We start from the raw sequence: 24682 nt of genomic DNA, 5'->3' as shown, positions 1-24682 counted from the left end.
TCTTCTGGAACTGATAAAGGGACTTTTTCAGTATTGCTTGATAAGGTTTTGGAGAGATTTGATAAAATAATGATGAAGGAATTCTGATGTTTTTATAAGTATTATGGTTTGGAGAAGAACTTGAAAAGGTGGTGTTCCTGTATATCTGCTCCATTGTCGTAGAAATCAGCGGTTTGGGATGTACTGTCAAAGAAGCTGTGTGGTGCATCTTGTAGACGGTACAAAGTACTGCTGTGATGCACCATCTTGTAGAGGAGTTGAATGTTTCAGATGATTGATTAGGTGACAATTAAACACGCTGCTATGTTCTGAACAGTGTGCAAGTCCTTCTTTGTTGTTTGAGCTGCTTTATATTTGAATGGAAAATATTCATTCCCAATTCTCCCGTGGTTTATGGATGGTGGAAAAGCTTAAAGTAGTGAGCCATTTCCTGCTGAATATCTAGGATAGGACTTTTATAAGAGCAACATTTGTAGCCTAGTTGAATTTCTGTTTAATGGTGACCACAGGATGTTCATTGGGGATTATTTAGCGATTGTGATGCCTTTGAACAACAAGGAGTGATAACCAAATTCCCACTTGTTGGCAATAGTCTCAGTACTTGTGTATGCTGTATGAAACATTTCTGGCTAAGGCAGAATATAGAATGGTGGGGAAAACTGTTCCATAGTTTAAGGATTTTTGAATTGATCTGAGCATTGTGTCACTATTGGTGAATGTCCATCCTGCCACCTTTCTAATAAAGCGAGAGACCATGAAACAGCCTAAGAGAGTTGGGCCTAGGACACGATTCTGAGGAACTCTTGATGTGGTCAGCACCCACATCACTCATCTGTACCTCCTAATGCTGGCAGGTCCCTTGTCTGTCTATTTGTCACCTTAAATGGTCCAGTATTTGCTTCAGTATTAACGTTCAATAAGCGATCTCACTTGACATTCAAGAAATACTTTCTACTCCCAGAATGTCACAATGCTAATTCCAACAGCTATGCTTCACAAAACTTAACTACAAGTAAAAAGTTCAGATTTGATTTTTATATCAAATTAAACAAGGTGTGACCAAGTATTTTGAAGTATGTAAACAGCCTGCATTTATGTGGAGTTTTACTTGTGATTTATCTCAGGTACGTGTATTAAATTACAATACTTTGTAATAAGCTGTGTGTCCCTTTTTTTTTAACAGGAAGCTGTTACCATCGTAGTATTTGGCTTAGAGTTTTGCCTCAGGGTTTGGGCAGCTGGCTGCTGCTGTCGATACAGAGGATGGAGAGGCCGCCTGAAATTCATCAGAAAGCCATTATGTATTTTAGGTCAGTAGTTGCTTAACTTATAGTTAAACACAAAGGAAATCTTGTCTTAGATGGTGTAATGCAAAATTAATTTGGATGTTCAGCTTGGTCACCATGTAAATGTGGATTGCTAACCCTAATAAACAAATGCAGTACTGCAAGAAAGGAAATACTTATATTTAAATAGTGTATTATATAATTCATAATGATTCTTTCTGATACAGATAACTGTAGGGATTACTTTATTGTAAGCCTGTTAACAGACTTCAGTGATTGTGCACGTTATAAGCTGTATATGACCTTAGTGATTCAGTCAGTATGAACTGTGTATCATAATAGCGAACCAATCCTGCTGAAGGCCACTAGTGGGCACCAAACAATTTGAAAGGACAGGTGATGTTATACTCAATTAATTGTCATATCATATAAATTTCAAATTCAACACTTAAGAGATGTTTGGATAATAATGGGTTTGGAGAGCTATGATCCAGCTGCCAGATGATGGGAATATGCAGTTTAAATAGCTCGGCAGGGACTAGATGGGCTGAAGGGCCTGTTTATACACTGTGCTTTTCTATGACCCTATAAAGAGGAATACCTCAATAAGATTTTAGAAAGAAGGACAGACAGAAAGACAAAAGAGGCAGACATTTTTAAAAAGTTATATATTTCTTTCATACCAACAATGATTAAAATATGGAAGGGATTCTAGAGCTTACAGGTTGTTTGGCAGTAGTTAAGATGTATTACCTTGTTAAGTGGACTTACACTGGCATGCCTAACAAGTCCTAATCCAGTGACACTTATTGGCAGGATCAGTCTTATGTATCAAGTAAGTGGAGCATTTTCATGCCATCCCATACATTTCAGCCTTTTGTTGAAAGGCATATGTGAGGGCAGGCCAGTTCATACAGCAATTGCTTAACTTTCACAGCTACTGGTAATTGCATTGTTCTCTGCAGTTTACAGACTTTGGTTGTGATTCATATAAAACACTAGAGGACCTCAGGTTTAAGATGGTGCTGGTGAAGCACAGCGAAGACTTGCTAGGAGCAAACAAAATAAACAAAACTATATATTACTGTATTAATCACACTCTTTCTCAGACATGATTGCTGCCTGTAACTTCCTTTTCGGAATTGAGCTTTTGAACCGCCCGCTCAACCTGGCATTTATGTGGTGTAAGTGGAAGTCTCAAAGGTGCAGGACAGGTATGAACTGGTCAAATCGAGGCACATAACCCAAGACCGCGAGTGTGGACTGAGCCAATATTTGCCTGTTGATGGAGCAGACTTGGAGGCGATTTGATGCGGCAGAACTGAGACAAAGCAGAGTCAAGGCATCAGGACACAGGCCTGGTTCTGAGAACAAGGAACGGCCTAACGTTTGGCCAATTTATATGCTGGACCAGATTGAAAAACTCAGGGTGTTGGGTGTGGAGGCAAGGGATGGGCCAATGTTCAGCTTGCTGCAACACGGTTTAATCATCTCTGTGCTGAACTGAGGTTGGGGACTGTAACTAATAGGTTCTTGGATCACTTGCGACTGGTTTTGTGGCTGGGTACTTACTTTCGTGAACTTCAGCACAGAATGTTATTTGTTTTCTTTTATTGTTTGCATCATTTGTTTTTCTCTGCACATTGGGTGTTTGCTGGTCTTCTTCCTTTTTTTACTGGGTTCTATTGGATTTCTTTGTTTTGTGGCTGCCTGTAAGGAGGGAAATCTCAAGGTTGCATATGCTATACATACTTCAATAATAAATGTTCTTAGATCTTTGAATAAACAGTCAACATTTCATGATAAAGGGTCTCTGCCTGAAACATTGACTGTTTATTTCTTTCCATCAATAACTGCCTGACCTGCTGAATTCCTCCAGCATTTTGTATGTGTGCCCAGCATCTGTTTCTTGTTTTATGATTGGTTGAATTGTAGAATTCACTTATTATGATTGGTTGGCATGATGTGCAGTTCATACAAATTCCAGATGCTTTGTAGAGAGATTTGTACTTTGCCATTGAAGGGATGGTAAGAATCTCTAGAGCGAAAGCCCTCGCAAGGTTTTTAATTACATATGTGTGCAAGTATATCATGAATCATTAGAAAGAGGTGCCATAGACTCGGAAGGTGTTGAATCATTGTGGATAGAACTAAGAAACTGCAAGGGTAAAAAGACCCCCAAACAGTAGTAAGTATGTTACCTACAAGTTACAATGGGAGATAGAAAATGCATGCCCAAAGGGCAATGTTACAAGTCAAGGGGAACTTCAATATGCATGTAGATTGGGAAAGTCAGATCGGTTGTTGGATTACAGAAGGGGGACTTTTCTAGAGTGCCTACAAGATGACTTTATAGATCAGCTTGTGGTTGAGTCCTCTAGAGGATTAGCTATTCTGGATTGGGTCTTGTGCAATGAACCAGAATTAATTAAAGAGCTTAAGGTAAAAGAACCCTTAGGGGCAAGTGATCATAATATGATCAACTTCAAACCTGAAATTCGAGAAGGAAAATTAAAGTCAGATGTATCAGTATTACAGTGGATTAAAGAGAATTACAGAGGCATGAGAGAAGAGTTAACCAGAATTGAGAACTAGCAGAGATGAGAGCAGAGCAGCAATGTCTGGAATTTCTGGAGCAATTTGGAAAGCATAGGATATATACATCCCAAGGAGAAAGAAGTATTCTAAGTGCAAGATGGCACAAGTATGGCTAACAAGGGAAGTCAAGGCCAAAATAAAAACCAAAGAGCGGGCATATAATTGAGCAAAGATTAGTGGGAAGTTACAGGATTGGGAAGCTTTCAAATCACTACAGACAGCAAGTTTAAAAAGTCATTAAGGTAAAGATGAAATAAAGATGAAAATAAGCTGGCCAAGAATATTAAAGAGGATACCAAAAGTTTCTTCAGATACTGAAAGCATAAAAGAAAGGCAAGAGTGGACATTGGGCTACTGAAAAACAATGCTAGAGAGGTAGTAATGGGGGACAATGAAATAGAGGATGAACTGAATAAGTATCTTCCATCAGTCTTCATTGTGGAAGACATGAGCAGTATGGTGGATGTTCCAGGTGTCAGGGGGCATGAACTATGTGAAGTTACCATAACAAGAGAGCAGGATCTTGGGAAACTGGAAGGTCTGAAGGTAGATAAGTCACCTAGGCCAGATGGTGTACACCCCAGAGATCGGAAGGAGGTAGGTAAAGAGATCGTGGAGGCATTAGTAATGACCTTTCAAGAATCACTAGATTCTGGAATGGATCCAGAAGACTGGAAAATTACAAGTATCACTCCACTCTTTAAGAAGGGAGAGAAGCAGAAGAGAGGAAATTATAAGCCAGTTAGTTTGACCTCAGTGGTTGGGAAGATGTTGGAGTCGGTTCTTAAAAGGATGAGGTCTCAGGGTACTTGGAGGCACATGGTAAAATGGGCTGTAGTCAGCATGGTTTCCTCAAGAGAAGGTATTTCCTGACAAATCTGTTGGAATTATTTGAGGAAGTAACAAGCAGGATAGACAAAGGAGAATTGGTTGATTTTGTATGCTTGGATTTTCAGAAGACTTTTGACAAGGTGCCGCACATGAGGCTGCTTAACAAGCTACAAGCTCATGGTATTTCAGGAAAGATTTCAGCATGGATTAAGCAGCAGCTGATTGTCAGGAGGCAAAGAGTGGGAATAAAGGGAGCTTTCTCTGACCGGCTGCCGGTGACAGGTGGTGTTCCATAGTGGTCTGTGTTGGGACCGATTCTTTTTACGTTATATGTCAATGATTTGGATGATGGAATTGATGGTTTAGATGCAAAGTTTGCAGTTAATATGAAGATAGGTGGAGGGGCTGGTAGTTATGGGGAAGTAAAGAGGCTACTAAAGGACAGACAGATTTGGAGAATAGGCAAAGAAATGGCAGGTGGAATATAGTCTCGGAAAGTGTATGGTCATCCACTTTGGTAGAAGAAATGGAAGGGTTGACGATTTTATAAATGGAGAGAATATACAAAAACGGAGACACAAAGGGACTTGGAAGTCTTTGTGCAGTATTCTCACAGATTAATTTGCAAGTTGACTGAGGTGAGAAAGAAAAATGCAATGTTAGCATTCATTTCAAGCTGACTAGAATAGAAAAGCAAGGATATAATGTTGAAACTTTATAAAGTACTGGTGAGGCCTCACTTAGAGTATTTTGAGCAGGTTTGGGCCCTTTATCTTAGAAAGAATGTGCTGAAACTGGAGAGGGTTCAAAGGAGATTCACAAATATGATTCCCAGATTAGTCCTGACAAAGGGTCTCAGCCCAAGACGTCGACAGCGCTTCTCCCTGTAGATGCTGCCTGGCCTGCCATGTTCCACCAGCATTTTGTGTGTGTTCCCAGATTGAATGGATTGTCATATTAAAGGTATTTGATAGCTCTGGGTCTGTATGCAATAGAATTCAGAAACATGTGTGGTAACCTCAGTGAAACCTATTGAATGGTGAAAGGCCTTGATAGAGTGGGTGTGGAGAGGATGTTTCCTATGTTAGGAGTGTCTAAGACCAGAGGACACAGCCTCAGAATAGAGGCGCATCTTTTTAGAATGGAGATAAGGAAGAATTCCTTTAGTCAGAGGGTGATAAATCTATGGAATCCTTTGCCACAGGTAGTTGTGGAGGCCAAGTCTTTAATGTATATTTAAGGCAGAGGTTGATAGCTTCTTGATCGGCCAGGGCATGAAGGGATATGGGGAGAAGGCAGGAGATTGGAGCTGAGAGGAAAATTAGATCAGCCATGATGAAATGATCGAGCAGACTCGAATGGGCAAATGTCTAATTCAGCTTCTATATCTTATGGTCTTATAACCTTATTGAAGGCTACCGGTGTTCAGTTGCTGCTGGTCTCAAAATCCAGTATAATATGTCAGAAAATACCTCCAATTTATTCTGATATATTGCCACTATTATTATCTAAGCAGTTAAGCAGCCACCTTACACTTTTGGTAATCTAATAAATGACCAATTAGAAATTTGAGAGAGGAATCTTGGTCACTACAACTCTTTGAGTAATGCCTTGGGACTTTAAAGATCCACTTCCATTGGCAGATACTAATTAAGTTTAACTGAAGCAGTTTCAGTTTCCTCAGCTATTACACTGTGCTGGCTTAGGACAAGGAAAAGCCATCTCAAAGGCTTTTACTTAAGCAGAAATGATATTTAAGACCTTAGTAATAAATGCATTTTATGCCAGAAAAAAGGATTTAATATAGTGTGGAAAAGGAATGTGAAAGTTTAGATTTATGACAATTGATGGAGGCAAGAGAAGATTTAGATAAATCATGAGAGAAAATTAATGCCAGGATAAAGAAAAGCTTATGGTGCAGAGACCTTCACTCAAAATCCTCCAAAATTAAACTTCAAATTGAGTTTAAGTATCTGGTTGCTAAATGGATTCCAGGAAATGGCATTCATAAAAAAGAAGCAATATATATTCTGATTGTCTTTATATTCGAACAGACTGTTCAAATTTTTCAGAAGAGATTCAGATGGAGTTTATATGGTTAAGCGTATGTGAAACAGAAGAATTTTCACCATGGAAGATATATTAGGAAAGGATTGATGGGTAATTTTAACCCCAAAATCTGACATATATGCTAAGCATTGGAACAAAAATATGCTTGTTTCAAATATAGGAGGTGGGTGGAACGGGTTCACTGAGGAAACAATCCATCTGTGTGTGTGGGACAAGTTGATAAGGCTAGTTATTTCTGATTCTGTCACTGCAATGCCATTGCTCCCAATCTGATTAGGAAACCACAAGGATTTCAAGTCTCTGCTGATTTCACACCCATATCAGACCATTCATATTCATTGACTCTGACCTCTATTTCACTTCCACTTCCTGGCCATCGCCATACAACCCAGTGTTCACCATCACCATCATCTCCAAACATGTCTTCCCTCCTGTCCCAGGCCTGCCACCTATCATGCAGTGCTTCCTAAAACATCTCTGTTGAGCACCTCATCCACTGGCTGCTGCATGGAACCACATTCATTTGTGGCCTCCCTCACTGCTATTGTCACTTTAGACCCAGAACTCCATGTGACACACCCCACAATGTTCTTCACTTGTATACCTAATCTCCAGAGGAACCTTTCGCCATGCCCAATGTCTGACCACCATATTCACCTTAACACCAGCGATCATTCTTATTCTGAGTGCCACTTTGGTCTCCAGTTCCAAACTAATCCCAGGCTATCCAGATAAAATGGAGGAAGGAACCATAAAGAGCCAAGATCTACCATCCAGTTCTGCTGTGAGTAAGCATCCAAGTCTGGCCTTAGAGTGCCCCTTCAAGTCTGAACCACTTCCTCTCTCACAAACTTCATGATCCTCTCCTTCATCACCACAAACCCTCAAATATTGTGGGTCCAACTGCTAAAACACATTGGCTATTGGCTGCAAACCAGACAAAACATTTTAAAGACAAATGCAGGTTGGCCAGTAAACCCCTCCAAACCCACCTTCAACAGCTTCTCCCTATTTTGACTTGTAACTCAGTGAATATGGAATTGGAGACAGAGAGAGAGAGAGAGAGAGATATGCCTTGTGTGATGATAAGGGAAGTGTTGAGTGGATAGAATGGAGTAAGGTTAGAGAGGTAGGTGAGAGCAAAAGGGAATGAGGTAGTGAATAATTGTAACAATCCAAAAATCACATGGAATGAAATAAGATCAGAGTTGGGAATGTTCTTTTTCAGAATATATCCAGGATCTCTCTGGCTGTGAACTACAGAGAAATTTAGTTTTCTGCACATCTCTAACTAGCCACATGGTAAATGGTCACAGATTGAAGGCCGGTAAAGGCCCAGCTGGAATTTCCATAAGACCTTAAGACCATGAGATATAGGAGCAGAACCAAGTCCATCAAGTCTTCTCCGCCATTCAATCATGGGCTGATCCAATTCTTCCGGTCATCCCCATTTCCCTGCCTTCACTCCATGCCCTTTGATGCCCTGGTTAATCAAGAACCTATCTATCTCTGCCTTAAATACACCCAATGACTTGGCCTCCACAGACATTCCTGACAACAAATTCCACAGATTTACCACCCTCTAGCTAAAGTAATGTCCTTCATTTATCTTTGTTGTTCTTAATTCACCTATTGATGAACTTCACCCCACACATTCCATGCACACATTGAAACCTTCTCCTAGCTTTCTGTCATTCCATTTAAGCCATCACCAGGCAATGCTGGATATGGAGTCTGGGCTACATATCCCACTTTCACATGGCAAAAGGTACCAGCATAACAAAATAGAAAGAATGAGAATATCCCTTTACACAGTGCTGTTCACAGCCATAAATTTCCAAAGTGCCTTCCAGCCAATTATTACATTTGAAGTGTTGTCTCTGTGGCATTGTAGGAAAGCCACAAACTAAATGGGGCCCTCCCACTCACAACAGTGACTCAGCACCTGTTGCTTGAGAGATGCATGCCGATCTGAACATGGGGTTGTACCATGGGACTTTTTACGTATTTTTGATAGGATTATGGTTTAACACTTCAGTTAAAAGCCAGGACATCCAACAGTGCAGCAGCCCATTAGTACTGAGCTAGATTGTTGGCTGAGTATTTATGGGACAGAAATGGGACCTTTCTACTCTGGTGAGGGTGCAGCTTTGGTTGAAAGCCATCCTTCGAAGAATCTGTCTCAGTGATTTCCAACCTTTTGTAGCCAACCCCCCCCCACCCAAAGTATTTGCATATTTTCCAACAACCCATTAAAGCACCTTCATATTTTCCAATGTTCCCCTAAAGCACCTTAAAAAAACTGCCATATACTAATATGAGAAAAATTATTCTGCTTTAACTTTTTATTTGTCTTTAAACCTGTGCACTGTACAGCAGATTTGATATCTGAGCTTGATGGTTTTTAGCAAGAGTTGAAATGTCTGGTTCAGGTTGTGACAACAAAAGCCTTAAGTCCCCGTGTGTAACAATGTCCAAGCAGTTTCTGCTTTTTGTATGTTGTTCACTGTACTGAAGTCTCTTTCAACAAGGTAGGAGGATGGAAATGCAATGAAGAGCAGTTTGGCTCTTCTCCAAAGACCAGGAAGCTTTGTATGGTAGTGTAGCAACATACCACAAAAGCCAACATTTTTCTTTTTCCATCTTTTTATTATCATTATTAATAAAAACAAAATAAAATTGGTACATAGTTAATGGGATTACAAATGTACATATTTCAACTAACTATAAAAGAATACAAAAACAATAATTACAGTATAAATGAGTATTCCCACATCATAAATGATACAATATACAAATAAACAAGGCAAACCTAGATGTATCATAATATAGAATAAAAAAGAAAAAAGAAAAAAGAAAAAGGAAACAAAAAAAATATTATGCAAAAAAAAACTAATCTAAAATCTAATAACTAATAGAGGAAAAAAAACAAAAAAGAAAAAGAAAGAAAAAATAAAAAAGAGGGGAAAAAAGGGCTGTTTATAATATTTCACAAAAATACAAAATCATCAGTGTCATCAACTCCGATCCTCTAGACAAATATGAAAACAAAACTGGAAAATCAAATAGGCTTGGAACAGGGTCATATTACATCATATGAAAATATTGAATAAATGGTCTCCACATCTTTTCAAATTTAGTAGAAGTGTCAAATACACCACTTCTATTTTTTTCTAAATTCAAACATAACATAGTTTGAGAAAACCAATGAAATACAGTAGGAGGATTAATTTCCTTCCAATTCAACAAAATAGATCTTCTAGCCATTAGTGTAAGAAATGCAATCATTCGACAAGCGGAAGAAGATAAATGAAGTGAATCCATCATTGGTAAACCAAAGATTGCGGTAATAGGATGGGGTTGTAAATCATTGTTCAATACCACAGAGATAATATCAAAAATATCTTTCCAATATTTTTTCAAAAGCGGACATGACCAGAACATATGAGTTAAAGATGCTATTTCAGATTGACATCTATCACAAATAGGATTTATTTAGGAATAAAAATGAGCCAATTTATCCTTGGACATATGTGCCCTGTGCACAACCTTAAACTGTATTAGTGAATGTTTGGCACATATAGATGATGTATTAACTAATTGAAGAATTTTATCCCAATTCTCAATAGGAATAATAAGGTTAATCTCTCTTTCCCAATCATTTTTTGTCTTATAAAGGGGCTCTGAACATATCTTCATAATTATATTATAAAGTTTTGATATAAGCCCTTTCTGAAAAGGGTTTAGTTCAACAAATTCTCCAAAATGCCTGAAGACACAAAATTTGGAAAAGTAGGAAGTACAGTATTTTAAAAATTCCTAATCTGTAAATATCTGAAAAAATGAAATCTAGGCAAATTATATTTATTAGATAATTGCTCAAAAGACATAAAACAATTATCCAAAAATATATCAGAAAATCATAGTAATTCTTTAGTCTTCCAAGCCAAATAAGCTTGGACTATAATTGAAGGGTGCAAAAAACAATTGGATACAATAGGAATATTTAAAACAAACTTTGAGTCAACCCAAAAAATTTCCGAAATTGAAACCATATATGTAAAGTATGTTTTACTATCAGGTTGTCAATTCATTTTGGCAATTTAGAAAGAGCAAAAGGAAGAGAAGTCCCTAAAATAGAACCCAGTGCAAATCCTGGTACCGATTTAATTTCCAGGTTCACCCAATGAGGGCTAAAAGATCCATCCCAATCTTTCAACCAACATATCAAATATCTGATATTAACTGCCCAATAATAAAATCTAAAATTAGGCAATGCTAATCCACCTTCCTTCTTTGCCTTCTGTAAGTATATTTTACCTAACCTGGGATTTTAATTCTGCCATATATATGAGGAAATTTTTGAATCAACATTAGTAAAAAAAGATTTCGGAATAAAAATTGGTACCGCTTGAAAGATATATAAAAACTTGGGTAAAATAACCATATAAGTGTTAACCATAATAAGTGTTAATCCAACCTATCAGAGATAAAGATAATGGTGACCACTTAGTAAACAAGCATTTAATCTGATCAATTAAGGGTACAAAATTAACCTTAAATAAGTCTTTATAGTTTTTTGTGATTTTAATCCCTAAGTAAATAAAAGAGTCATTAACTAATTTAAAAGGTAAATTTCCATAAATTGGGACCTGTCTATTTAAAGGAAACAATTCACTCTTATTAAGATTTAATTTATACCCAGAAAAATCACTAAATTGAGCCAACAATGATAATACTACAGGAATGGATTTCTCAGGATTAGAAATAAATAATAATAAATCATCTGCATATAAAGATAACTTATGAGTATCTGTCCCACGATTAATACCAAGAATATCCTATGGTTCTCTGATAGCAATTGCCAAGGGTTCTAAAGCAATATCAAATAATAGTGGACTAAGAGGACAACCTTGTCTAGTGCCCCAAAATAAACGAAAAACGGGAGATCTTTGATTGTTAGTAAACACCGAGGCTACTGGGGTATGATATTTCAGCTTAATCCAGGAAATGAATGTCGGACTAAAATTAAACTTCTCCAACACATTAAATAAGTATGGCCGTTCAACTCTGTCAAATGCTTTCTCCACATCTAATAAAATAACACATTCTGAAATGTTAAGTGAAGAAGTATACACAATATTCAATAACCTCCTGACATTGAAAAAAGAATAGTGATTTTTAATAAAACCGGTTTGATCTTCTGAGATAATTTGGGGTAATACTTTCTTCAACCTGGATGCAAGTAACTTAGAAAAAATCTTGGAATCTACATTCAATAAGGATATTGGTCTATAGGATGCACAGTCAGTAGGGTCTTTATCTTTCTTCAATATTAAAGAAATGGATGCTCAATCAGAATCAGAATCGGAATCAGACTTTAATCGCCAAGTACCTGTGTACATACAAGAAATTTACTTCCGGCAGATGTTGTCTCTCTGCTCATAACAATAATAATGATAAATATAAATGAAAATATAGATTATACATACAGGTAGTGCAATCCAAGTAATAGTTAGCCGGCAGTTAACCGGCAATAAAAAGATTGTGGCAAATTGCCCAATCCAATTGCTTCTTCAAAAACCCTGTATAACCAAGGAGAAAGAGTAGCGGAAAAACATTTGAAACATTCTGCAGTATACCCATCCGGACCAGGTGCTTTCCCAGAATTAATGGAGGAAATAACCCCTTTGATTTCTGCATCTGTCATAGGAGTTTCCAATATTAAAAGATTATCCGGTGATAATTTTGGGAAATTGGATTTCCCAAGAAAATCACACATGGTGCCACAGTCCTGAGGAAATTCAGAATGATACAGGGAGGTATAAAAATCTTGAAATGATTTATTTATCTCATCATGGTTAACTATCAGATCCCCATTTTGCTGACGGATCTTAGTAATTTGACGATTAACCAAAGCATTCTTCAATTGACTAGCTAGCAGTTTACCTGATTTATCACTATGTATATAAAAATCAGATCTGGATTTCATTAGTCGATTTTCAATCGAAGATGTAAGTAATAAACTATATTCTGTTTGAAGTTCAACTCTTTGCTTGTAAAGCTCCTTACTAGGAGTAATCGAATATTTCTTGTCAATCTCTTTAATTTTATCAACCAATAAAAGAGCTTCCTTCTTTATGCGTTTTCTCAGACCAACAGAGTAAGAGATAATCTGTCCACGTATATATGCTTTAAAAGTATCCCAAAGTGTTCCGTAAGAAATATCTTCCGCGGAATTGGTTGAAAAGAAGAAATCGATCTGTTCATTCATAAATTTAATAAAGTCCAGATCTTGCAATAAGGTAGAATCAAATCGCCATTGTCTAGCATTAGGAACTGTACCAGTAAATGTAATAGAAAGTTTTAATGGAGCATGGTCAGAAATAGCTATAATATCATAATAACAACCATTTACCGAAGGAATCAAACAAGAATCAATAAAAAAAATCAGTTCTTGAATAAGAATGATAAACATGTGAAAAAAAGAAAACTCTTTGTCCTTAGGATGCCGAAATCTCCAAATATCAAAAACTCCATTATCAGTCAAGAAAGAGTTAATACAAGTGGCCGACTTATTGGGTAAAGTCTGAGTAGATATAGATTTGTCCATCAGAGGATTTAAACAACAGTTAAAATCACCACCCATTATTAACTTATATTCATTTAGATAGGTAGAGAAGTAAATAAGGACTTAAAAAAATCAGGACAATCCACGTTTTGAGCATAAACATTAACCATAGCAACCTTTTTATTAAAAAGTAAGCCCGTAATGAACAAAAATCTACCATTCGGATCTGAAAAGATATGTTGAACAAATGCAATAGAGGAGTCAATAAAAATTAAAACTCCCTTTACTTTAGCATTCGAATTCGAATGATAATGTTGACCCTTCCAAAACCTAATAAAGCGATAACTGTCCTCCTTCCTCATGAGTTTCTTGTACAAAAATAATACGAGCATTAAGTCTTTGGAATACTTTGAAAATCTTCTCTCGTTTAATCGAATGGTTTAACCATTAGTATTCAAAGAAACAAAATTGATGGTCTGAGCCATATTTCTAAAATCAACCCTTTGGTATAAAAAGGGTTAACCAGATTATAAACTCAAGCACCCGGAAGAGGAACAAAAATAAAGAGCGGACCCAGAAGTGACAACATCGCGGACATATTTGTACTTTAAAATCAGCCCAAATGAAAAACCTAAAAAAAAACTGGTAAAAGAAACATAGAATTAGGAAAAAGACCACCCACCTCCCACCCTAGAAGAGAGAGAAAAAAAACCACAGCCAAAAATAGGCTGGGAAAAAGGAAAGATGAAACTAACTCTACCCCCATATCAGCAGAAGACCACTCCGTATATAAAGGATATATTAAAAAAATCCACCCAAACTCTAAAAAAATTGTAATCACTATACTAAAACCAAACTTCTTAATATAATTTGTAGTAAAAAAAAACAAAGAGAATATAATCACTAGAAACTTATAAATTGGGTTAAAACCCAAACAAACCAAAAAATATTTAAACTGTGATAAACGATACATTCTAGGAAGAAGACAAAAGAAAAAAAAACAGCACCATCTTAAAAAAACACCAAAAATGTTAAAAAAAACCTCCAACTTAGTAAAAAAAAATTCACCTTCGAAGGAATAATAATAATAGCCAGTGATATAGTATACTGGTTAAAGTAAGTAAAACAAAAAGATTGATATGTCGAAAGAAAACTTTAACTAGAGTATAAAGTATAGAGTAAACCTACACCAATAACCAGATACAAAATCTGGTTTTAGGAATCAAAAACCATCTTATATGATCAAAATCACTCATTTATTAGACATGAGTGTCCATAGCAGTAGGGAAGTTCTCCTTCAGAAAGCTTCTCGCATCAGAAGTGAAAACCCGTCGTGGAGCATTCCGTGGCGAGATTCTGAGCTTTGCAGGGTGTAAGAGAGCAGGTTTTAGATTTTTCTCATAACATTCAGACATCAGTGGTTTAAAAAGAAGCCTTGCCTTCATTACTTCAGGACTAAAATCTTCTACTAAACGAAAATTGTGATCCCGAAATGTGCCCATTCCTACACGCTGAGCCACACGAATAAGTTGCTCTTTAACATGTACGTAATGAAATCGGACAATTACAACCAAGGGTTTAGCTGAAGCACTCGGAGATCGATGCATAATTCTATGAGCGCGATCGAGTAACAGAGGACAATCTGGAAATACAGACGGGAACGCGTCCTTTAAAAGTTGAGCAAAGTACTTCATGGGGTCGCCTTGTTCAATACCTTGCGGAAGACCAAGTATACGTAAGTTCTGTCTTCTGGACCGATTTTCAAAGTTGACACTCTTGGCTTTAAGTGTTTCCACCTGTTTAATGGTCGAAAGTAAGTCCTGTTGCAATTTTTCAATTATCAAATCTCGTTTCTGAGCATCTTCTTGCAGAGATGCTTTAAGAACTTGCTGCTGGTTAATTACTGAATCTGTCTTATCCATATAATCTTGAAAAGTCTTTATATCTTGTTTAAAAATTTGTCGTTGTTCTTAAAATTTTTGATCTTAAACCTCCAATAACAATTCATAAGTTAATTCAGTGCATTGTGGATGAGCTTGCTTCTTTCCATTACCATTCGAGTTCCGTCCAGGTTCTCGTCCTTTAGATCTAAGAGCCATTTCTGAGTACATATCTTCAAACATTCACAATAAGCTCTTAACGATAAGTCCAAGAAAATAGTAAGAATCTTTTGGTGTAGGTAAAAATAAGTTGAATAAGGGTGATCAAAGGTTAAAAAAAGTTAAGGTTATGGAGCGAATCTAAAACAGTACTCACTCCATGAGCATCTCCTGCTGACCTTCCAAAAGCCAACATTTTTGGAAAGCATTTTTGCTTCTTCATCATTCTGAATTTCGATGCTTTCTTCTTGCAAGCTCTCTTCCTGTTCTTCCACCTTGCAAAGAAATGGGTTAATACTCATTCTGGAATTTTCAGATCATTCAAATCCTATCAAGGTCATTTTTAGCTTTCTTGGCAAATGACTCGAGTGTGCAACACTTTTCAAATGTTGCTTTCATCTTCTGGAACCATAAGTAGCCTTTTCAGGGTGTCCTTTATGGAAGCGTTCCTGCAATCTTGATGGTTTCGTGGTTTCATTAGACAGTATAATATTACAAATAAGACAAATGGGGCATTGCTGATCTGACAGGAATGGAATAAAACCATACGCCAGGTATGTGACAATGTATCAACACACTTCCTAGAGTTTCTTAGCAGGATTAGAATTCAAGACTTCACTGCCTTCAGAGACATAGAGATCATGCTGGGCATATTTATCCGTCATTAATGGGGCTATTTTAAAATAAGAAATTAATGCAAACTGGGAATGCCTATCAGATGGCGACATGGCAGTGAGTTGAGATGGGTGGAATGATGGAAGCAGCACACAAGGGAGCAACAAGGCGAAGACGAACGCAACAGTGAAGATTACATTGACAAGGGTTCCGATTGAATCTGAGTGTTAGTTGGATTAGAGCTGGTGTATAGCAAGCTACCTTTATACGATTCCAGTTAGAGCAATTGACCAATCACATAAGGTCTTATAATCCTCAAAGATGGTTCTTGACCGACCAACTATCATGCAGTGCTTCCCCAAAAACCACACATATGAAGCCAAGTTGCTTTGAATACCTCAAGAAGAATCCCCAAGGTCTGTGGGTTCACTAATTGGCTCTACTTCGCCTTTTGGTTCTGGCCAGTGCTGTATCATTGTGTGACTTGTTTTCTGTAGATATGTGGAGAAAGCTCAGAGGGTGTACTTAACTTATCAACTGTTAAATTGCATGAACTTGTGCCATGCCACGGGTCAAGTGGAACTGTTGGGCACCCTGGTTGCTAAATTATGCATCCCTAATAATGTTTGTTTGGCTGGTATGTTTGGATGAGATTTCCAAGTTTCTGGCGTGTGTGAGGACGAGTGTTCACCACCTGCTGAGTTATGGTTCTTAATGTGTTCCAGTGCCTCATCCTATTTTTTGGAAGTGCCCACTCTACTCATGGTGGGTCATGCCTCTTGCCTCAAGTTAAGGTGCCTCTTACTGCCCCCCGATGACTTCTATTTCCTCTAATGGCCCTTTAAGACATATAACTGCTCCTGTTGGGAAGCTTAAGCTCTTCCTGAATGTTTGACTTTTTTGGGGGATTTGACCAAAGGTATTTTTCAAATTAAAGTATTTTCCTTGTATCTCTCCAGATATCATCGTCCTGATTGGTTCTGTGGTGATTGTTGCAGTGGGGACTTTGCAGAACATTGTGGCGACATCCCTACGAAGTTTGCGTTTTCTACAAATACTCCGCATGTTGCGGATGGACCGAAGAGGAGGCACATGGAAACTTTTAGGTTCCGCAATTTGTTCACACAGCAAGGTCAGGAAGTCTTTTCAGAAAATAAAATCTTTGGCTAATCAGTGAACCAGAATCTGATTTAATACTTGCCATTATTTATGTTTACTGCTTTTCAAAAATGGATCCAATTATAGAACAAACACGAGGAAATCTGCAGATGCTGGAAATTCAAACAACAACACACACAAAACGCTGGTGGAACACAGCAGGCCAGGCAGCATCTATAGGGAGAAGCGTTGTTGACGTTTCAGGCCGAGACTCTTCGTCAGGACTAACCGAAAGGAGAGATACTAAGAGATTTGAAAGTAGTGGGGGGAGGGGAAAATGTGAAATGATAGGAGAAGACCAGAGGGGGTGGGATAAAGCCAAGAGCTGGAAAGGTGATTGGTGAAAGTGATACAGAGCTGGAGAAGGGAAAGGATCATGGGACAGGAGACCTCAGGAGAAAGAAAGGAGGGGGGAGCACCAGAGGGAGATGGAGAACAGGCAAACAACTAAATATGTCAGGGATGGGGTAAGAAGGGGAAGAGGGGCATTAACAGAAGTTAGAGAAGTCAATGTTCATGCCTCCAACCTGAGTTTGGATTCAATTTGACAATAGAGGAGCCCATGGATAGAAATATCAGAATGGGAATGGGACGTGGAATTAAAATGTGTGGCCACTGGGAGATCCTGCTTTTTCTGGCGGACCAAGCATAGGTGACTGGGAGACCATTTTGCTGAAAAATTCCGTCCTTCCAGGTGAGGTGACACTTCACCTGTGAGTCGGCTGGTGTGGTATACTGTGTCCGGTGCTCCCGGTGTGGCCTTTTATATATTGGTGAGACCCGATGCAGACTGGGAGACCGTTTTGCTGAACACCGATGCTCGGTCCGCCAGAAAAAGCAGGATCTCCCAGTGGCCACACATTTTAATTCCACATCCCATTCCCACTCTGATATGTCTATCCATGGCCGGATCTGCCGGAAGTAAATTCCTTGTATGTGTACAGGTACTTGGCGATTAAAGTCTGATTCTGATTCTCCTCTATTGTCAAAATGAATCCAAACTCAGGTTGGAGGAACAACATCTTATATACTGGCTGGGTAGCCTCCAACCTGATGACATGAACATTGACTTCTCTAACTTCTGTTAATGCCCCTCCTCCCCTTCTTACCCCATCCCTGACATATTTAGTTGTTTGCCTGTTCTCCATCTCCCTCTGGTGCTCCCCCACCCCCTCTTTCTCCTGAGGCCTCCTGTCCCATGATCCTTTCCGTTCTACAGCTCTGTATCACTTTCGCCAATCACCTTTCCAGCTCTTAGCTTCATCTCACCCCCTCCGGTCTACTCCTATCATTTCGCATTTCCTACTCCCCCTACTACTTTCAAATCTCTTACTATCTTTACTTCTGGTTAGTCCTGACGAAGGGTCTCGGCCCGAAATGTCGACAGCACTTCTCCCTATAGATGCTGCCTGGCCTGCTGTGTTCCACCAGCATTTTGTGTGTCCAATTATAGAATCTGGTTTTCATTCATCATAAATTCATCTCAGGTTGTCATGTGATGCAGCAGTAACTGAGGATATAAGTTAAGAGAAAATACATAGTTTTTTTTTCCTTCCAGGAATATTGAATATCAGCCCGTAACAAACTATCTTCACTGTCTGAACATAGACGGAGCAGGGTTCTATAGTTTGTACAGTGGGATTTTGGAAGTTGCCATTTCTTATAATAGCAGACATTTTGTCTGGTAGCATGCCAAAAATTGATGAACATAAAAGCAATTTGCAAAAATGGTATGTAAATTTTTCATCTAAAATTAGCACAGCTTTCATGAATGGTTCAAAATCAAAGCATCAGAGGCATTTAGGATGGAGTGCGTTCTGTAGTCTTCAGTACACAAATCTAAGCTTTGAGGAACATTTGGAAGTGTAAAAGATAGGCTCGACAGAGAAGAAGAATCTGATCTACTCAGAAACATCTTAAACTAGAAATGTGTGTGTTGTTCATTTAGGATTCCAGTACATAAGGGAACAAATGTGCCCAGAGCTGATCAGGCCAAGCATTTGGTGAAACTCTGCCTGAGCAAACCCATATGATTTCCAAAGCTAAGCCATGGCATCAGGCATGGTGAGCTCTTCCCCACATAGGCCTAGCTCTGGGGGCTTAGCAAAGGCAAGGGTTAATGGAACTAGAAGTAATGTATCACCGTAAAAAGCTAAGCAATAATTGTTTCAATGTCAACACGAGTGAATCTGCAGATGCTGGAAATAAATAAAAGCACAAAATGCTGGCAGAACTCAGCAGGCCAGACAGCATCTATGGGAGGAGGTAATAACAAAGTTTCGGGCTGAAACCCTTCATCAGGAAGCCCTCCAGCATTTTGTGTTTTTATTTGTTTCAATGTGTACAGTCATGGACTTTAACAACCACTAGCATTGCCAGTTTTATCATCTGTTCTTGCAGCCCCTAAACAGTTAGAATTCCACCATGTGGCGTTATTTATGCTCAAATTGGTAAGAACTGGATGGGTTTTAACAATTCTTTGAGGATGCATCTGGGACCTATGTGTTTATCCACTTGAAAGGCACTAATAGATCTTATCCATGTTTCTCAGGAGCTCATCACTGCCTGGTACATTGGATTCCTATCACTCATTTTGGCCTCATTCCTTGTCTATCTGGTTGAAAAAGATGATAATGCCAGAAACAGTACTCAAGACTTCAATACCTATGCAGATGCACTGTGGTGGGGTTTGGTAAGTGATATTGCTGATGCTATTCAGTCAAAGAGTGAGGAAATAGTTTGGCTTTTCTGAGATTGAAAGTCTTTTTGTTCTTGTACGCAAAATATTCTCTGGTAACCAATCATAAGTTTTCAAATAACAAACATAGAAAATATTATAAATAATTATCTCTTTTTATTACAGATTTCTAACACTGGTAGTGTTTTTTTTAATTCCTTGGCATTTTTTTTGCATTTCAGTGAATTAAAACACCTACTTCCAACTCTGAAAAGAATCGTGTAAAGGAAAAGTTATTATTACATTTGTCACATTGCAACTGTGCAAAACATGAGTTAGTCTGCTTGTGGAGTATTGTGCATCACTTTGATCACCACATTACAGGACTAACATAGGCATAGTACAGAAAAGGCAGATAAGATTCACCTGGATGTTGCTGTAGTTACAAAGACAGATTGGATAAATTGGGTAGTCTAGAACTGGAAGGCACAAGTTTGAAGTGAGAGGGGAGAAGTTCAAAAGATATCAGAGAGATAAGTTTTTTTACATAGGGGATGGTGAATATCTGGAAAAAAATGCCAGAGATGGTGGTGGAGGCAGGTACAATTATAATAATTGAAAGACGTTTGGACGGGTACTTGGATAGAAAAGGTGTAAAGAACTGTAGGCCTAATTCAGACAAATGGGATTAGGGTAGATAAGCATCATGGTTGGCATAGCTGTAGATCAAAAGACATGTCTTTTCTGTACAATTCCATGATTAATCAATATTTTATTTTACACCATATTCAGATTCAGACTTGCAGAATTGATCAGTGTTGATATGAGGATGAAAAGTTTGCTGTGCTTTGATGTTGCAGTCAACTCTATTGATTATTGAGGACCACATTAGATGACCAGCACAGGCTCCTCAGAAGGCAAAACTTGCTGGGAAGAGCAGTCAAATCCAAAAGGAGTCCAGCGGTGAAAGTATTTAATTGGGGTGTGAAAGTATTTAATAGAGCTGGAAGAGCAACAATGCTTGTCTAGTTCATACAGAAAAGAAAGGCCACGTCTTCTGTAGACTCCCTCCCCTCCATGTGCACTTACATTATGCGGGGAAATTTTGCTGTGATTCCTCAACCTTGAAGTTATCTTGAGGGAAATTTCACCTCAGCATCCACTCATGGTCTTTATGCTGACCAATAAAAAGGTTCCAATAATACTTTCTTCAGCATATTTATCAATAAACATAAAAACACGCATTTTTTTTTCAATTTTCATTCTTGTTCTCTTTCAGCCTGGTACCGTCTGACCCTCTAAATCTTTTCCATGATTTCCTGTAATGGAAATCTAACAGATCAACTGTGCTCTAAGTAAGGTCTTGTACAGACTCAGCATTGCTTCCTAATAATTTAGTCAAGACGGGGAGAATATGAGTAATCCTTTTAATGCAGGTTCTGTAGAACTTTGGATGCAGAACATGACAGATTATGTGACTGGGCAAAGTGAGGTAGAACAATGGTAAAAAAGAGGCTTGAACTGATAATTCAGTGTCATTGGTTCAAATCCCATCTTAGCAGTTCGGAATTTATATTCAGTTAATTAGATTATAAACTTAGTCCTGCAACGGTGATCTTGAAACCGCCTGATCACTTTCAGTAAGATGGAAGCAATTGCTTCTATGAGGCCAACCAAAGGTATGATTGTCTTTTTTAAAGCAACACACACAAAATTCTGGAGGAGCTCAGCAAGACAGGCAGCATCCATGCAAAAAAAGTACAGTCGATGTTTCAGGTCAAAACTCTTCAGCATTTTGTGTGTGTTGCTTGGATTTCCAGCATCTGCAGATTTTCTCTTATTTGTCTTTTTTTTAATGATTGCAAGACCCTGCTGGACATTAAGAACTTAGGAAGTACTGCAGGTCTACCCCATCTGCGAGTTGCACGGCAGTGAAGGAGCTGACCTGATGCAGATCGGGTTGCTGCCTGAGTCAGAGAGGCATCGGAGGGGTCTTAGGCGACAGCATTGTGCAGTCTAACAACAAGTGATCATCTTAATCACTCTTCTTGTGGTCACAAGACCCTGCTTAACATTGTTAATGTGGAATTCTGCAAGTCCGACAGTTCTTTTGGTGGACAGCAGGAGTGGGTGGTGGAGGAGCTGTGTGGTCTCGGTCATATGCCTCAAGCACAGTGTTGCATGTTTGCAACCACCCAGGAGAGGGGCATTAGAGTCAGTGCGACTGGGGCAGTGTGGCACAGTGTTACTCCCCATTGTTCACTCAGCAGAAGACAAGCTGTATTGTGTTTGAACACAGACTGCTGCAACATTCATGGACTCAGGGACTTGGACTATTTTATGGTATGACTGTATTTTACTGCTATCTTATTTGCACTTCCTACTTTAGATGTGCTTGCTCTCTTTGTATACTTGCTGTCTTATGTGTGCCAACTGTGCCATGTGCTATGTGTGACTGTTGGCACTCTGGTTTGCACCTTGGCCCAGGGGTTACACTGTTTTGTTTGGCTGTATTCATGTATGGTTGAACGACAATTACACTGGAATTGTTGCAAAAACCCTTCAGGCTCACTAATGTGCTTCAGGGTATTACCCAGCCTTGTCCTCATGTGACTCCTTATATAGTAAGTTGTTGGCTCAAAATTGCCTTCAGAAATTGCTTAATAAATACTCAGGTCAAGGGCAGCTGGAGATGACGAATAAATATCGCCCTGTCCTTGGATTGTTTAGTTAGCATTTGGAGTTCATTCGTTGAATCTAAGAAAGTTGGAAAAGGATAAAGTTACTGCTAAACTTGTAATATTGAGGCACATTATTCCTTGTTCATAAGATGAAACCAAAAGCAAATCTCCATCCCAATGTATATACAAAAAGAGCTAGGTAATTCTGTGGAATTAGAAAGATGTTAATATCTATATAAAAATTATGGAACAGATTAGCAGAATCTCAACATTATATCATGGGGGTTGAACATGAATTATTGGAAGTTGTGCAAAGCTTGAATAAGACAGCATGTGGAGTGCTAAGGAGAGATATGTTTTTTGGTTCATTTTGGATTCAGATTATGAAATTCCTGGGATCAGAAGAATTTCAGCATGAGGACAAACTATAAATCTGCACTTGTATTCTATGGAAGGTTAAGGATAGATGTAATCCATGTGTTCAAATCATTTGAAGGATTTGATGGGGGTTTGGTAGAAAGAAACTGTTTACTCTGTTTATGAGTCCATGTCAAGGAGAATATCCTTATTAAGAGAGTGAGCCCCTTCAGGAGAGATGTCAGAAAGCAAGTCTTCACATAATGTGTAGTGAAAATCTGAAATTTCCAATAAAGTATGGGGTCCAGTTCCAGTGAAAATTTCAAAAGTCAAATGGCTCAATTTTTGTTGTATATGGTGTTGGTTGTGGAGAAAAGGTAAATGAAGGTGAAAATCAGATCAGCCATTTATTAATTGAGACTTACCTGTGGTCCTAGAATTTAGTTACAGGGAAATTTTCTAAAATAGCTGAGCTTGTAAAGGGTAATCCACAAGAGGAAGCACTGCCCTAATGTGTCAGACTTCAGACAGAATGTCTGGCTGTATTCCTGGGCTAACCAAGGAATCCTGCTGGTTGTAAATCCATTAGGCATTGGTTCCATTCCGTGCCCAGAGTCAGCAAAACCTGGAATGTGAGTGTCTTTAAGTGGCTTTAGTAATCTTTCAGAGAGCTTCACAAGACGGGGAAGGCAATCCTGCTGGTTGTGCCCATACCAGTTTTTGACAAGCTTATCCTCATTTTTGAACTGACTTATAAAAAATAATGTTGGGCCCGATTGCAGCTTACATTTGCAGGCCTAAGCAATGCCATGGGAGAAAAAATACTTCCTTGTTTTCCATGTTGTCATTCTGGCAATTGTTTTAAATCCTCTTACAATATACAGCAGGAATTCTGGCCTCTCTTGGCTTGTAGCATCTGCAGGGTTTGAAGCCAGCTGCAGACACCCAACCATCAGCTCTCTCTGATTGGGTCCCCACCCAGGATGAGCACTAGAGAAGGAATCTCTTTGGTCGAATGGCTTACTTACACTGAGCATGTATAGGAGTTAGTGATCATCGCTCTGAAAAGTGGTTTGATAGAAAAACCAATTCTTGTGAGTTGTCTGAAAGATGTTTCAATGTTAAAGGTTCAAAGTATATCATTATCAAAGTACATCGATGAGATATTGTGCTTTACTGAACAGTCAAACAACCAGTGTGTAACGTGCAAATCCAAATGGGAAAAAAAAAGCAATAAATTATTGAGAATATGCAGTGAAGGTTGTGGAAACAGATCAGTGATGGGGCAAGTGAAGTTGAACGAAGTTATTCCCACTGATCCCAAAACCCGATGATTGAGGGGTAATAACTGTTCCTGAACCTGGTGGTGTGGGTCCTAATGCTCCTGCACCTTCTTTGAAGGCAGTAAGCAAACAGTTAAACAATTTGATTTAAACTTCATTGGAACAGTTCCCACCTGAGATTCAAATGGAACAAACACAGCCCAGAACATTAAGGCTCCTGCTTTTTTGTAAATTTGTTACTGCAGTGAATTTGCAGTCCTATATTTCCTGATCTTTATTTCTGATTGAGTCAGTATTCATTCTCACTCTAGTTAAGAGTGTTGTAAACAGCTTCATTACAATCCATAATCTGTGAGAGACCAAGATATTGCAGATGCTAGAATATGGAGGGGAAAAATGAGGTGCTGGAGAGCTCAATAGGTCAATCAGCATCTGACGGAGGAATTGGACCGTCGA

The 24682-nt window shown here is 38.5% G+C and overlaps 1 protein-coding gene across 1 annotated transcript in view; it reads left to right on the top strand.

The window, feature by feature from the left end:
* Nucleotides 1-24682, top strand: part of kcnq3 (potassium voltage-gated channel, KQT-like subfamily, member 3) — a 352587-nt gene that overhangs the window by 237184 nt on the left and 90721 nt on the right. Inside the window, exons 3-5 of the mRNA XM_059991102.1 lie at nucleotides 1184-1310; nucleotides 17030-17202; nucleotides 19780-19920. Of these exons, the coding sequence (XP_059847085.1) occupies nucleotides 1184-1310; nucleotides 17030-17202; nucleotides 19780-19920 (441 nt within the window). The remainder of the gene's footprint in view (nucleotides 1-1183; nucleotides 1311-17029; nucleotides 17203-19779; nucleotides 19921-24682) is intronic.

This window comes from Hypanus sabinus, chromosome 1 (genome assembly GCF_030144855.1).
Source record: "Hypanus sabinus isolate sHypSab1 chromosome 1, sHypSab1.hap1, whole genome shotgun sequence".
NCBI lineage: Eukaryota > Metazoa > Chordata > Chondrichthyes > Myliobatiformes > Dasyatidae > Hypanus > Hypanus sabinus.
Note: the sequence above shows the minus strand (reverse complement) of the source record. Positions and strands in the feature narration are given on the sequence as shown.